At 53.4% G+C, this 14,181-nt stretch overlaps 1 protein-coding gene across 5 annotated transcripts in view; it reads right to left on the bottom strand.

Moving 5' to 3' along the window:
• Positions 1–14,181, bottom strand: part of ATP13A2 (ATPase cation transporting 13A2) — an 86,581-nt gene that overhangs the window by 35,877 nt on the left and 36,523 nt on the right. For 4 of the 5 annotated variants that reach the window (XM_089773018.1, XM_075906749.2, XM_014569586.3 and 1 more), the window contains exons 7-16: positions 13,157–13,234; positions 10,207–10,276; positions 8,000–8,134; positions 6,703–6,769; positions 4,997–5,128; positions 4,184–4,351; positions 2,773–2,883; positions 2,623–2,669; positions 1,150–1,338; positions 847–1,053 (exon numbers count right to left, since the gene is read on the bottom strand). In XM_089773018.1, coding sequence (XP_089629144.1) covers positions 847–1,053; positions 1,150–1,338; positions 2,623–2,669; positions 2,773–2,883; positions 4,184–4,351; positions 4,997–5,128; positions 6,703–6,769; positions 8,000–8,134; positions 10,207–10,276; positions 13,157–13,234 — 1,204 coding nt within the window. The remainder of the gene's footprint in view (positions 1–846; positions 1,054–1,149; positions 1,339–2,622; positions 2,670–2,772; positions 2,884–4,183; positions 4,352–4,996; positions 5,129–6,702; positions 6,770–7,999; positions 8,135–10,206; positions 10,277–13,156; positions 13,235–14,181) is intronic. The other variant, XM_089773019.1, reaches the window with a different exon arrangement.

Raw genomic sequence — 14,181 nt, 5'->3', positions numbered from 1 at the left:
CACGAACGGCTAGGAGGACAGAGGCTGCAATGCAGAGTCTGTGGGGTCGGGTAGGGCAGAGGTTCCCAACCTATTTTACACGAGGGACCGGCAAACCCATTCACAAACGTTCGGCAGACTGGTAACATCGTATTTGCACATTTGCATATTCATTATGCAAATAATGAACACGCAAATATGCAAATAAAATGATATCTGTCTGCCTGGCCCCAACCCAGCCCCTTGCTCCTCAGTGCCAAAAACCCTTTGCCACCACTCCTACACCCCATGCCCTTTGACCTTTTTACCCAACACCCCTTTGCCCCAACCTCACCCCCCCACACGCCACAGCAAGGCTGCCCCCTGTAGGGAGCGGGGTCATCACTGCTGCATGGGCAGGGGGAGCGGCCATTGGCGGCGTGTCCCCTTCATCCCCAAGTGTAGAGGTGGGAGCGGAGAGTGTGGAGCCCAAGCCAGGCCGCCATCTTAACTGGGTGGGACGGAAGGAGGCTCTTCTTGCCCCGTCTCCTCTGGCAAAATCAGCCACGTGGGCAGGGGAAGCGGCTGTTGGAGGCGCGTGAGACTCCCTCCTCCAGCCCCCCACCACGCGGCTCTTCCAGCCTGGCCCCCAGAGCCACCATGGCCCAACTGCTGGGGTAGGGCGTAAAGTGACAGGAAACGGGCGGGGAGAGGGCCCTCGGGCTCTGAGAGGGATACAGAAGGCCGGCCGCTCTCTCCTCCCGTCCACAAACCACCCACAGACGATGCAAGCCAACACCCCCTCCCCTTGCAGCTTCCAAACTTCCCCGGTGCCCCAACAATCAGTCCAAAGCCTTCTGCTCGCACCCTGACTCCTCTCCCTCTTACCCAGCCAGTAGATTCCACCATCTTGATGTCCAGGGGGTCTCCGATGGGCTGCCCATTCAGCAGAGACACACCATGACAGGTGGCTAGCGAATACAACAAGGGGCCGTCGGCCAAGCGGCGGGGCTCATGGGTGATGGGCAGGAAGCAGCTATTCTCCACGGGAACGACGCCCCAGACATCCAGGCCTTCCTCCGTGAGGGTCCCTGTCTGCAGCCAGCAGGAGAAGACAACGTGATCAGCCCCCAGGCTGGCAGGCGGTCAAGCCAGCTGCAGCCCCAGCGGTGGGCGTGCCAGAGGATTCACCTTGTCAAAGCAGACCAGGCGGATTTTCCCGCACAGGTTGATCCGGGGAGGGCTGATGCAGAAGACGCCCTGCTTCTTCAGCCTGTTCTGGGCGTAGATGGTGCCCACGGTCATCGCAGCGGGGAGGGCCGGGGGCACAATGACCGTGATGAGATCCAGTGCGCGGATGACTATTTGCTGGAGAGGAACCTGTCCACGGGCAACAGCCAGGCAAGAGCACACGAGAGCGGAGTTTAAATTGGGCAGAGGGGGTTCTGCGCAACACACCAATCCACCGTGCAGCACGGGTGATCGGATCGGCATCGGGAGCAGATGATCCAGTAGGCACCAACACCCGCCCCATGCGTCTCAGCTGTATTTAATCAAGCTAAACCAGTGTTTCTCAGCCAGTGATACGAGCACCCGTAGGGGTACTCGAGAGAAGTCTGGGAGGGATGTCAACACAACAGAAAATTTGTTGCAAGTTTTACAGCGCTTTCTTATTTTTGCACTTTTTACACCCAAAAATGTCATCGCTCGCCCGGCTACGATGAAGTTGTTTAAACACGTGTGTTGCAATGATAGAAAAATATTGTGAGTGTCTGAAAACTGTGGGGACTGGGGGTACTTCTAATTTTTTTTAAACGGGTACTTTATAAAAAAGGTTGAGAAGCACTGAGCTAAACCAACCGGCTTCTGGCCAGCTCTTCACTGGCAGCCTAGGGTTGGGAGTCCCTGGGATTTCCCAGTTCCTGTCCCATCAGGGAGACACAAAAGCAGCAGAACCTCCCCTGAGACAGCAGAAAGGAAAAACTCCTCCCAATGTGATGCAGGCGGCCAGAAGCCCTAGCTCCCTTTTGGCCCCGGCATTGCCACAGGCTTGCTCATTGCACCTGCTGCGATCTGACGATTTGCAGCCGGGCCCCCCTGCAGGTCTCCCCCCGCTTAAAGAGGGTGGCTCTAAATTTAGCACCTTCACCTCTGCTGCCTTCCTCAGTCAAGCCATCAGCCATGCAGAGCCCAGGAGAGTTGAACTGGGGGTTTATTCTGGGTCAGCCAACTCCTGAGCTGCAGGATGCGTGTTACTAGTGGGGACGAGAGCAGGAGCAGCCCGAGGCCGGCTGCAGCAGCTGGCGCCCTAGACGGAAGGCGCAATCGCTGCCCCTGCCTGCACGGCCGTCAATGGCCCTGACGTCATCATCGGGCGCCCGGGGTAGCGGCGCCATAGGCAACTGCCTAGCTTGCCTAGGCTCACGGGCTGCCCCTGGATGAGAGAGCCAGGAGGGATCCAGAGCAGATCCAGGTGCAGTCTGCAGAGCTGGCCGCTAGAGAAGACTGGAGGCAAAGCCACGTCGAGGGCTGCTCCAGCGCCAGCGTCTTTAACGAGCCCAACTTGTCTGGCCTGGTTCTAGTCTAAGCCCTGGAGCCAAATCAAAGGCTGCTTGGGGGGGGAGCCAGGAGGAGAGAGAGATTTTCCTGTCACCGGCGGCTTACCTGGTTTTTAATCAAAATGACGATGCTGTAGGTGGTGCCAACAAGAGCTGCAAGAGAGAGAGCGGGCGGCTGTAAAAGGGAGTCGTCCGTTAATTGGACGCTGAGCTCCAGTCTCCTGGTGCTTGTAATGCCGCCCCCTTTCGGACGTACCCAGAGCTGCAAGGAAGAGGACAAACTTCACCGCGTCCTTGTAGAACCGGAAATGCACAGGCTTGGGGTAGAGGATGGAGCTGATCAGGTCTCCTTTGGCGGTGCAGAACCCTGGGAGAGAGAGGGAAACCAGATGGCTACGGAGCTGGAAACTTGCCCTGGGAATTGTGGCGTGAAAAGCCGCCGATTTGGGGAGAACCAAAGCAGCAGGCCTACGACTCTCTTTGACGTAACAGCTCCCGGGCGAGCAGACAGGCCCTTCCAACACAGCTGGAAACCTGAATCTACACCCAACACGATCACTCGGTGCACATGACTCTGCAGAGGGGGCACGGCTCAACCCAGCTCCCAAGTCAACTCTGACAGGCTGTGATCTCGGCTCTTGTGCCAATGGGATCCCCAACCGCCCGTGCACGGGGGTCTGTGCCTGCACCTGTGTGTGCATCTGTGCAAGGAGTCTATTCCTACCTCCCGGGGCTGGGTGTGCCTTACGAAAGAGCCACAGGGCCAGCCGCTGAGGTGAGTCACCTGCCCACATTTTCCCAGACAGCATAGCACTTAAAATGCCACTGTCCCCGAGAGAAGGGAAGATTTTCCTGCCTCTTCAGCAGAGCTGATCTCCAGCCGACCTCCGCCAGTGCGGCAGGGAACCCCCAGCCGCACGGGTGGCAATCTGAGTCTCCCGGCTGCAGGTGCGAGCTGGTGAAACACGTGGGGAAAATGCCGAGCAGGGTCAGCGAGCACGGCACAGCCCGCAGCTCTCCCTGAGGAGCGGGAGGGCCCAAAGAGGGCACTGCAGAGAACACGAGGGGAGAGCAGGCTAAGTGCAGAGAGCAAGGAGCCGCCAGCGGCCTAGGAATGGTACAGGGGCCAGCACGAGACCTGCTCTGCCACGGTGCCAGGCTACACAGGGAGGCAAGACTTGATTTTGGCTTCCAAGAACATTCTGTTCAGCGGAGCGGAGCGAAGCCAACAGCGGAGCCGCTCACAGAGGTGTATCGGGTGGGGAGAACTCCAGATGGCCTCTCGTCTGGGCAGGATCAAACAGAACCAGCCCCATGTGGCGCATTCAGGGAGGAATGATACTTGAACATAGGAACGGCCAGACTGGGTCAGACCAAAGATCCGCCTCGCCCTATGCCCTGGAATGCCCCAGAGGGAATGAACCGAACAGGGAGTTAGAGTGATCTATCCCGTCGCCCATTCCCAGCCTCTGGCAAACAGGCGAGGGACACCCTCACTGCTTACCCTGGCTAATAGCCATTGATGGACCTACCCCCCATGAATCAATGGAGTTCTTTGTCCAACCCTCTTATAGTGGTGGCCTTGGGCGGGCTAGTTCCTGGGTCACGCTACAGCCCAGATGGGACCTAAGGACCAGGAGTTCCGGTTGGCTCCCAAATGCACCTACCTGTGCGTGTCACCACAGCCAGGACCTCCTTGCCCACGTAGGACTTGGCTTGGAGGACCTGCGTCCCGCAGAACAGCGTGTGCCGCTTGTGCTCCTCAGGGGAATAGACCACGTGGCCAGCTTGGGGTCCGTTGGGTAAAGGCGTCTTCATCACTGGGGCACTCTCCCCTATGGGAGAGAAATCAGCCGGTCACTGAGGCTATGGGCAGACATATTCTCTCTCACACATGCTCCCCCTCCCTCTCCACTCCCCCCCCCTCTCTGTTTGAGTTCTCCCCGCGTGGCAGTGGGGAGAACAAGGGCAGGTGAAGAATCCTTCAGAACCCACCGTCCTGCTCTTGGTTCCCCCACCCACTGTTCGAAAACCCCCTTGCTGGCTGGATCCACCCTCGTGGCCAAGAAGGGCCCCATTGCTGGAGTCCCTGAGCAGCTCACAGTCTTTGCAAGTGTATTATCTTCCCAATGGCAGGACAGGGCTGTCATCCTGTTGCACAGGTGGGAAACTGAGGCACCAAGGTCCTGAAAGATGAAGACAGGTGCCCAGAGGGATCTTCAAGAATGCCCAGGTGTCCAACTCCCATGGGGAGCTGGGCACCAAGGTGCATATGAACATCCAGCTAGACACCTGCCTGCATCTTTGGTGCCTAAATACCTGTGAAGTTCTGGTCCTAAGTGACATGCACAAGGTCACACAGGGAGTCAGTAGCAGAGCAGGTGCCTGCCCTAATTACATGTCTCCTTGCAGAGCTAGTGCTTGTTGTTCTGATGGGTGGCCAGTAGGGGTCTCCACCCCACCACGTAGAACCTGCTCACCTGTCAGCATGCTCTCGTTGACCATGCACTCCCCGGTGAGCAGCGCGGCATCACAAGGGACTAGGAACCCTTCGGTGGGGACACTAATGCAGTCACCTGGCACCAGGTCCCACGAGTTCACCAGCACCTCCTCTGCAAAGGCAGGCAAGCCACAGCGCAATCAGAGACTCCTCCCACTGCAACAAGCAGGCACGTGGTGCTCGGTACCGGCACTTCTCACAGCGACCCACAAAGGAGATAAATGGCACTGCCCCCATTTTACAGAGGGGGGCCCTGAGAAAGGCTCCCAAGGTCATGTAGCAGGTCAGTGACAGAGCTGGGAATAGACCCCAGGCCCTTGGGTTAGGACCTTGGAGACGCAAAACTGGCCATGTATCCCCACCCTTTGGGTGTATGTAGGCAGGTGTGTCTTGTACTTTAGCAGTCACTCCCACTAACGGCACGTACCTTGGGGACTAGCCCTCCTAGAGTCCTTCCTGCCCCCTCTCCCTTTAAAGCGATGGCTCTCGACCCCATCAGACTGCTATCCCCGACTTGGATCTGTGTTGTGTAACCAAATCCTACCCCACTTAAAAATGACTCACTTCCAAAATTAGACATCAAAATACAACGTACCCCAGACCACGACTGCTGGCAAGTGGCTGAGCATTTCATTTTTACCATATCGTTATAAAATAAATCTACTGGGATATACATTCTGCGTTCACATTTCAGTGGACAGAGCACCAGAAACCAGTCATTTATTCTTGGATCTGGACTTTTAACACTCCAGTCATCTGAAGAAGTGGGCTGTGCCCACGAAAGCTCTTGATACCATCGACACGTTTTGTTAGTCTTTAAGGTGCTAATAGACTATAGGTTGTTGTTTAAGTGTTTTTCAGTCACTGTATGCAATTCTAGCACACAGTAACCTCACTAGTGCTTTTTAGGTAGCCTGTTGTAAAAGCAAGCAGCTATCTAAATGAGTTCATGTACTCCCTGGAAGACCTCTGTATAACAGGAGGACTGCGTGTACCGCTGGTTGAGAGCCCCTGCTTTAAAGTAATGGATCAGCCTGGGTGTCACAAGGAGGAAGGAGAAAATTTGTTCCTCTTGGTTTCTGAGGACAGGACAAGGAGTAATGGGCTTAAAGTGCAGCAGGGGAGGTTTAGATTGGACATTAGGAAAAAATTCCTAACTGTCAGGGTGGTCAAATATTGGAATAAATTGCCAAGGGAGGTGGTGGAATCTCCCTCTCTGGAGATATTTAAGAACAGGTTAGACAGACATCTGTCAGGGATGGTGTAGACGGAGCTTGGTCCTGCCTTGAGGGCGGGGGGCTGGACTCGATGACCTCTCGAGGTCCCTTCCAGTCCTATGATTCTATGATTAATCATTCAAGTCCAAACCCCCACTAAAGAACTTGGCGGCCTGCTCCATCTAGGATCAAGGCTGAACTTGGAACTAACTGGTTCATAACGACCATTTTAAAGGCTTAAAATGATTTGCTCTGGTGCTTTTCATGTCTGTTCCCAGCGGTTGCTCAGTTAACCGCAAAAATACCCTGTGTGCAACAGGCGAAGCATCCGGTCCGGCCTACTCCCAACCCGCACCGCCTCCGCTGACCCGGCTGCTCAGAGCGAGGACAGGCCTGGCCTGGTCTTCTCCCACGCGGCAGGTGCCTGCCTTTCACAGGGCATGGAGAACGACGACCTGCTGCTGCTCACCTCCGTCGGCCCGGCGGACTCTCACGTCGATCGCCATCTTCACCATGTTCCGCAGCGTGATGCTTTGCTGCAAGAATCCAACACAGCTCTCCGTTGGCGGGGCAGGGAGGGGGCGGCACCCGGCTGGGCTACGCCGCGGGGGCTCGGCTAGAAGGGAAACGGCACCACACGACGGCAGGATGGACGCCCCGCTGGGATTCATGGCTATTAAGGCCAGAAGGGACGATATAGGCCCCCAATAGCCTGTGATGCCCGCACCAAGGCCATGCCTTCTGGCTGCATTAGAGGGGCTCTTTCATAAAGCCCCTCGGGGCTGATGCCCAGACTTCACGTGCCGGAGAATCCACCCCAGATCTGGCTGCTGTCTACAATCTCGGGCTTGTTTCTTCATCTCTCGTCTTCCTTTTTCAGCCTCTCCCAACCCCTCCCCTGTTTTCCCTTTTATACAATAGAGCAGAGCTGGACAATAATTTTCCACAGGAGGTGGGCACTCCAAAATTTTGGAAAGTGGTCGAGGGCTGCATTCTTCCATGGTATTAATGGAAGAAGTGTGGGTCTAGGATGGAAGTTGGGTACAGAAGGGAACTTGGGGTAAGTGACTGGGGTGCAGAAGGGAGAATGGAGTCAGGGAGGGAGTTTGGGTGAAGAAGGTGGTTGTGACCTAGGGCAGGGGGACTGGAGTGCAAGGGTTTGGGGTGTGACGTAGGGTAAAAGGGGATTGTGATCTGGGCAGGAGATTGGGGTGCCAGATCTTGAGGGGGTCTGGGTGCAAGAGGGGAGCAGAGGGTTTGGGTATGTTGAGTCGGGGAACAGAGAGTCGGGGAAGGGAGGGTGCCAGAGGCAGGCTGTAGCCAGCAGACTTCCTAGCCAGCAGCCAAACCAGCTGCCTGCCTGCAGAGCTAAAAGCTTGCGGAGCTTAAAACGTTTCCCAGCCTGCTTGCCCGGCCATATGCTTGAGTGAATAACTGAGACAAGGGGAAGGGGCCTGGTTCTTCTTGGCTGCCTGTTATTCAAACAGGCAGCTCCCATTGGCCAGTTTCAGGCCAGAAACCGGCCAGTGGGATTGTACTGGGGGCAGGCGCAGCTCCTCAGTTCTATGCATTGCCTATGAAGAACTTGGTATCGGTCGCTGTCAGAAGCCAGGATACAGGGCTACATGGACCATGGGTCTGAGCCAGGACGGCTGTTCTGATGCTCCACAGGTACAGAACTGCAGTAACTCAGCATCCGGAGTCACCCCCCCATGGGTACCAGACAGCAGAATGCCCCTCCCCTCCCGCGGACGCCTCCCACCCACCTTTCTCGTCTCGTAGAGAGACAGCCCGATGGATATCGCAGAGATGACGAATATGCAGGCAGCGTAATAGTAGTAAGTGTCACAGATCCACAGAACGATGCTAAACGCCTGGAAGATGTAGAAGGGATTCAACACCTGGAAAGAGAGAAAAAGTGGGTGACTTTTACAGCCTTGCTGCTCATGCCGCCAGCGGACAAAGAAACTCACAGACTCGGTACACTGCCGCTTGCTGCAGGACAGGGAGATTTGGGCATTACAGGCAGTGCTGGGGGAACAGGTGGACAGAGCACGTCACAGCCCCCCTCCCACCCCAGTTCTTTGCCTAGTGGTTAGGCACACTAGCCATATCTCGCAACCTACTGCAGTGCACACCCGTTGGAGCTAGGGCTATGTCTACACTATAGCCTTTTTGCAGAAAAACATATGCCAATGAGGCTAAGTGTGGAATAGCTCCATGCTTCATTTGCATAATTAATGAGCACCTGTTTTTGCGCAAGAGGCTTTTGCACAAAAAGGAGCCGTCTCCCCGGCTCCTTTTTGTGCAAAAACCCCCTCTTGCGCAAGAGCCGTTCTACCCCATTTTTTCAGGAAGAACGGCTCTTGCGCAAAAATGGGTGCCCATTAATTATGCAAATGAGGCACGACGATATTCCATGCTTAGCCTCATTTGCATTAGCCTTTTTGTGGAAAAACATTAGTGTAGACATAGCCTAGGAGACACTAAAGTCCCGGTGCATTGCAAATGCTGCAGCCTGACCACGGTTAACTGTAACCTTCTGTGGTCTGACTTCCCTGCTTCTCACATCTCATCCATGCCCATCAAGTCAGGCCCAACTGCATCTGCTGACACAGTCGCCTTCCCGATGCTCTGATCTCGGCACATTAACGCCCCTACAGAGTGCAGAAGGGCACTTCCCCTGCCGGCCAAGAGAACCAGAAACACATGGCCTGGCAGCCTTCCAAACCAACAGGCAGTGAGGAGAGAAAACAAACCACACCCGTCACCTGGCCCACACCTGCTCAGCCCCTGACTGGAGACACGAGAAACATGACAGGTGTTTCACGAAGGTCTTTTCTAAAAAGTCACGTCACCAGGGTTGCAAAATCCTGTTTAATTAGTTAGACAGTGAAATGCTGAATTTAACCAGTTAACCAATTAAACTGGGAGCAAGCCGGGGGTAAAGCCCCTACTGGTTAAATGTTAAGGGTGATGCTTACCGGTTAACCTTTCGTGACATGTCACTGTATTAAACAGTGGCGGGTGTCAAGAAGGGTTCTCAGCTGGTGAAACAAACCCCAGAACATCTGTTGGTCTGTCAGCTCCCGAAGGAACCGTGGACCAAGGGAGATCTATCTTCTCGCCAGGGCTCTGAAATGGGTTGTATCAACGGGCCCAATGCTGGAAAAGCCTCTGGCTGGCAGACGCGCCCAGGAAGAAGACTGTATTAGAGCAGCACAGAGACGCCCCAACTGAGATCAGGGCTCCCCTGCGCAGGCGCTGTGCAAACACACAGGGTATGTCTAGACTACATTGCTCTGTAATTTAAATAATTACCGCTTCATTTAAATTAAAATGCCTGCAGCGCTGGGCCGATCAGCTGTTTGGCGGCACAGCGCTGTAGTCTGGACGCTCCGCGGTCGACATCAAAGGCATTTGTCGACCTCCCCAGTAAACCTCATCCCACGAGGCATAACAGGAAGGTCAACAAATGCCTTTGATGTCGAGCGCGGAGCGTCCAGACTACAGCGCTGTGCTGCCAAACTGCTGATTGGCACACCGCGGCAGCCATTTTAATTTAAATGAAGCGGCGATTATTTAATTCACCGCTTCATTTGGGTATGTCTAGTAAAGTAATCTACACGGCTCTGGCGACAGAGCCATGTAGTCTAGACATACCCACAGTAAGAAAGTTTGTAAACTCTTCGGGGTGGGATTCTAATCAGACAAGACACAGGGGAGTGGACAGAAGCAGCAGGTAGTCCAAGGTCACCCCAGAGATCAGCAACAGAAAGCGGAAGCTAGTCCAGATCCCTAACCACTAGGCTCTTGTGCATTCATATTCAGCAGCTTCCTCCCTAACCAAGAGTGGGCCTATCACCACACCTGGCTGGCACAGAATCTATTTCTACCAGGTGTGAGTAGGCGACAGCTGCTCTGTCGCTCCTGTGGAAAGCAACAGGGCAAGTTGCACGTTGTAGCTTTGTACCTCGTCCACCAACAGCCGGAGGTAGGATTTGACTGGCACATCAATCAGGTTTGGCCCATAGACCTTTCTCCTGTGCAGGAAAAACAGAACAGGAGCCAAAGGTTTTAGGTGAAGAATGTCAGAAGTTTCCTGTTAAGTGACCTACACGTCGCCAGACCTCAGTCCTGGCTCATGGTACAAATTTACAAGGAGAGCAAAGGGCACCACTGCTATGGAAATCTCCGTGCTATCTAGCATGCATGTCGCTTCCTTGAGCAACCTCTTGATTTTTATTACAATCCCTCCCCCCCTCCCCACTCCAATCCCTCCTACAGCTGGTTAAACTCACGAGTGCATCTCAGGCTACGTCTAGACTGCAGGCTTCTTTCGGAAGAAGCTTTTTTCAGAAAAGATCTTCTGCAAAATCTTGCGCAACAGCACGTCCACACTGCCAAAGTGCATCGAAAAAGCGATCTGCTTTTTCGCAAAAGAGCGTCCAGACTGAACGGATGCTCTCGCATGTAAGCTGTGATTGCTATGGACAGAACGGCCACCAAGGCACCAGGGCTTTTTCCTCTTCCCTCTTCTCTTGCTCTTGCCCCCTCCTCCCTGGCCAGACACCCTACTCCCAGACTGGTTCTGCACCCCACCTTACCTCCTCCTGCACCCCACCTCCCTTCCAAATCCTGCACCCCATCCCTATCCCACTCACTAGCAGCCCTGTCCCACACACTGAACCCCTCATTTTTGTCACCCCCCCTCGCCCTCCTGAGCATAGGGTTGTCCATAAACTCCACTAACTCCGGAACCCCAGAAGAGTAAATCTGGCCTATGGAAAGCCCTGAACCTCAGTCCTTCCTGTCCCTCCCCTGAGCCCAGTGGGGCTGGGAGGTCAGAGGAGTGAAGTGTCCCAGTTGAGGGCCACACCTGGGTGGCTTGGGGTTTTTTTGAAGGGGCTGTTTTGCGTCTCACTTGTGTGATCCCAAGCTGATTTTTCTGTGGGTCAGTGACCCCTGACCCAAAAAAGGTTCCCCACCCCTGCCATAAAGACAACATTGAAACCTTTTGTGTTGGACATAAATTAATATTTTATGTTATTTACAATGGTTTGCTAAGATGACAGAAGATGCTTAATCTGTTTAATAATTTAAATCAATATTATAGGTGAAATTACACTGTTCTCCCTAGCTGCAGCACTAGCAAAACGGCTCAGGCGTAATTATGTAATCAATGGTGAGTTTCCATTAGCAACTGGTGGGCTGCAGAAAGGTTTGCATTGAACCAGGTGGCCACAGGCCAAAAAGTTTAGAACCCCTGTGCTAAAGGTAGGTTAGGACACAAGTGAAATTAACGCTGGGGTCCCTACAGAACAGCTGATTCTTATTTACATCAGCAAGTGACGGCATTTTATTAAATGTGATTTTAAAGTGTAATGAACATTTTAGACATATACTGCCCCCCTCCCCAGACCCACATCAGTATCTACAGCCAGTCAAGGCGTGGTGCACTCTGCAGACACACACAACCAGACTGCCTTATTTTTATAACCCTCATCCTTCCCACCCAACTTGTGCGGTACTCATAATATGCAGGCCGCAAGCTCTTTGATGCAAGCTGTGGGGCTTATGCACTGAATTCTCACGTGCCTGGACACATTGTCAGGGGCTGTATAAATAGGGGTGCCAGATGGTTTAACCAAAAATACCAAACATCCCCCCGCCCCCCAAAAAAACCACTGGGAAAAAAATCCTGCTGAGAGAAAAAAAGAAAAAAAAAAAAAAAAAGGGAGAGACCAAAGTTGTTGGGGGCGGAGGGGGAAGGACCCTGAGAGTTAAACAAAAATAATAATAATAAATACTAATAATAATAATAATAATAATAATTTTAAAAAAATCCAGCATGGCCCCTTTAAGAAATGCCTTTGAGGCTTTTTGGCTTTAACAGGCTGGCAGCGGCTGGCAGCCATCTTGTTTTCCTGCTCCGGGCCAGACAGCTCCCCTGTGGAATCAAATAAGCGGGGGAGCATGCAGGGGGGGCCGGTCTGGGCCCAGTTGCTGAGTGTGTGTAGGGTTGCCAGGTGTTCGGTATTGACCAGGACAGTTCGGTATTTTCACCTCCTGGCAGGGGGGAAAAAAAAATCCGAAAATACTGGACATTTTAGGTGTCTGGTATTTTCTGATTTTTTTTTACCGGACAGGAGGCAAAAATACCAGACTGTGCGGGTCAATACCAGATACCTGGCAACCCTACGTATAAATAAGGATAAAGCCGCTCATCAGGGCTGGATCCCGCGCAAAGCCCCTGTTGCAGGATCAGGACCTACACAAGGCAGCAACCACAAAGCCGAAATAGCAGGCGCTGCCGCTTAGAACTGGGCTGCCTTGGCGGAAGAGCACATTGCACAGAACCTGCCTGCCCCATGTGACTAGTGCCATCGGTCACCTGAAAGCTGATCTGCAGCACAAGGGGCTGAACCAGGCAGGATCCCGTCAGGGCCCACGAGCACAGCAGGGTCCTGCCGGGTCCGCGATGCGCTGCTGATTCAGCAGGCAGCGGATAGAGGACAGAGCCCCAGCCTCGGCCTGGTGTTCAGGGACATTGTTCTGCTGGAGGGGAAATCTTTTGGATAAGGGCCGTGAACACTTGTCCGTGGGAGCTGGCACAGCTCGGGCCCTGGTGTGACCAGAGTCGGATTTCCCCGCGCTACACGGACACCTGCATGGGGCTCCCGAGTAGCTCAGCCCGGTCCCAAATTCATGGGCTTCGCATTTGACCCAGGCAAGCCGTTCAGAACACACAAGGCACCGGCTTAGCCCGGAGGGATGAAAATCTTGCACTCATCCCATGGAGCAGTGCTCACCCTCCCACAGACTGACTGCAAGCCAATAACACATCCCCGCCCAAACCAGCCTCACCACTTCCTGAAACATCTGCAGCCAGATGTGTCCCTGATCGTTAGCCACGGGCTTACCTGGTGCTGTGGTCTTGCTGGCTGAGGCCTGGCCGGGAAAGGTGGATGTCTGCACAGGTCCAGCCGTCATCTAAGACGCTAAGAAACAGACACACCAAAAAGAAGACGGCTGTTACTGATCATGCATCAATCCAGCCAAGTCCAGGTGAGCATATATGGTCAGATACAAAGGTGCCCAAGCACTCAGGGCTGTGTGGCTATTCTCTCAAATCTCAAACCTTGTCCCGGTCCCAACAGACGCCACCGCTTGAAACATAACCCACACCTTTTCCTTTATTTTCAATGGGAAAACTGACCCCGCATAACATGTTTTCACTTAACACGATCATTTTCTGAAACATATCTATAGTGTTACATGAGGAATTACTCCCATTTCAGTGCACAGAGCACCATATACAAGTCAGTGTATGAAATTCTAGTTTGTACAGACTTTGCTAATGCTTTCTACGTTGTCTGTGGCCAATATTTAGAGGAGTTGATGCGTCCCCTGGAAAACGCACTGCATACCTCTGGTTGAGAACTGTTTACCGTGTGTGTTTATAAAGAGGAAAACAGTAATTCAACACCGAATAAAGGAGCTTAAAGTGAGCCAAACTGACACGACCACTAGGCTGCGTATGCAAATTACAAAAGTTTTCTGAAGAATTGTTACCCTGAAGAAGCTGTGAACCCCCAACTCACAATCTTCATGTTGCATAACGGCAGCTTTGCACATTTAATCTCTTAAGGGGTGGTGTGGAAGAAAACAACCCTTCACCCTGTGTTTGTAAGCAACAAGAGACCAGAGGCAGTTTATTCGAGCAATATTGCAAGGGAAGCCTGATTCGGGGAGGGGAGGGGACGGGAGGGTCCCCCCCCCTTAGGCAGATCTTCAAATACAAGCAATTATGAAACAGTTTATATACTGTCCATTACATATAATAACAATAAACAATTCATCTCCTCATTACAAAAAAAAAAAAAAAAAAAGGAGGGGGGGTAGAGATCTGCCTAAGGGCCCGCCCCTCCCCTGACTCAGGCTTCCC

This window comes from Pelodiscus sinensis, chromosome 24 (genome assembly GCF_052426305.1).
Source record: "Pelodiscus sinensis isolate ZL-2025 chromosome 24, ASM5242630v1, whole genome shotgun sequence".
Lineage (NCBI taxonomy): Eukaryota > Metazoa > Chordata > Testudines > Trionychidae > Pelodiscus > Pelodiscus sinensis.
Note: the sequence above shows the minus strand (reverse complement) of the source record. Positions and strands in the feature narration are given on the sequence as shown.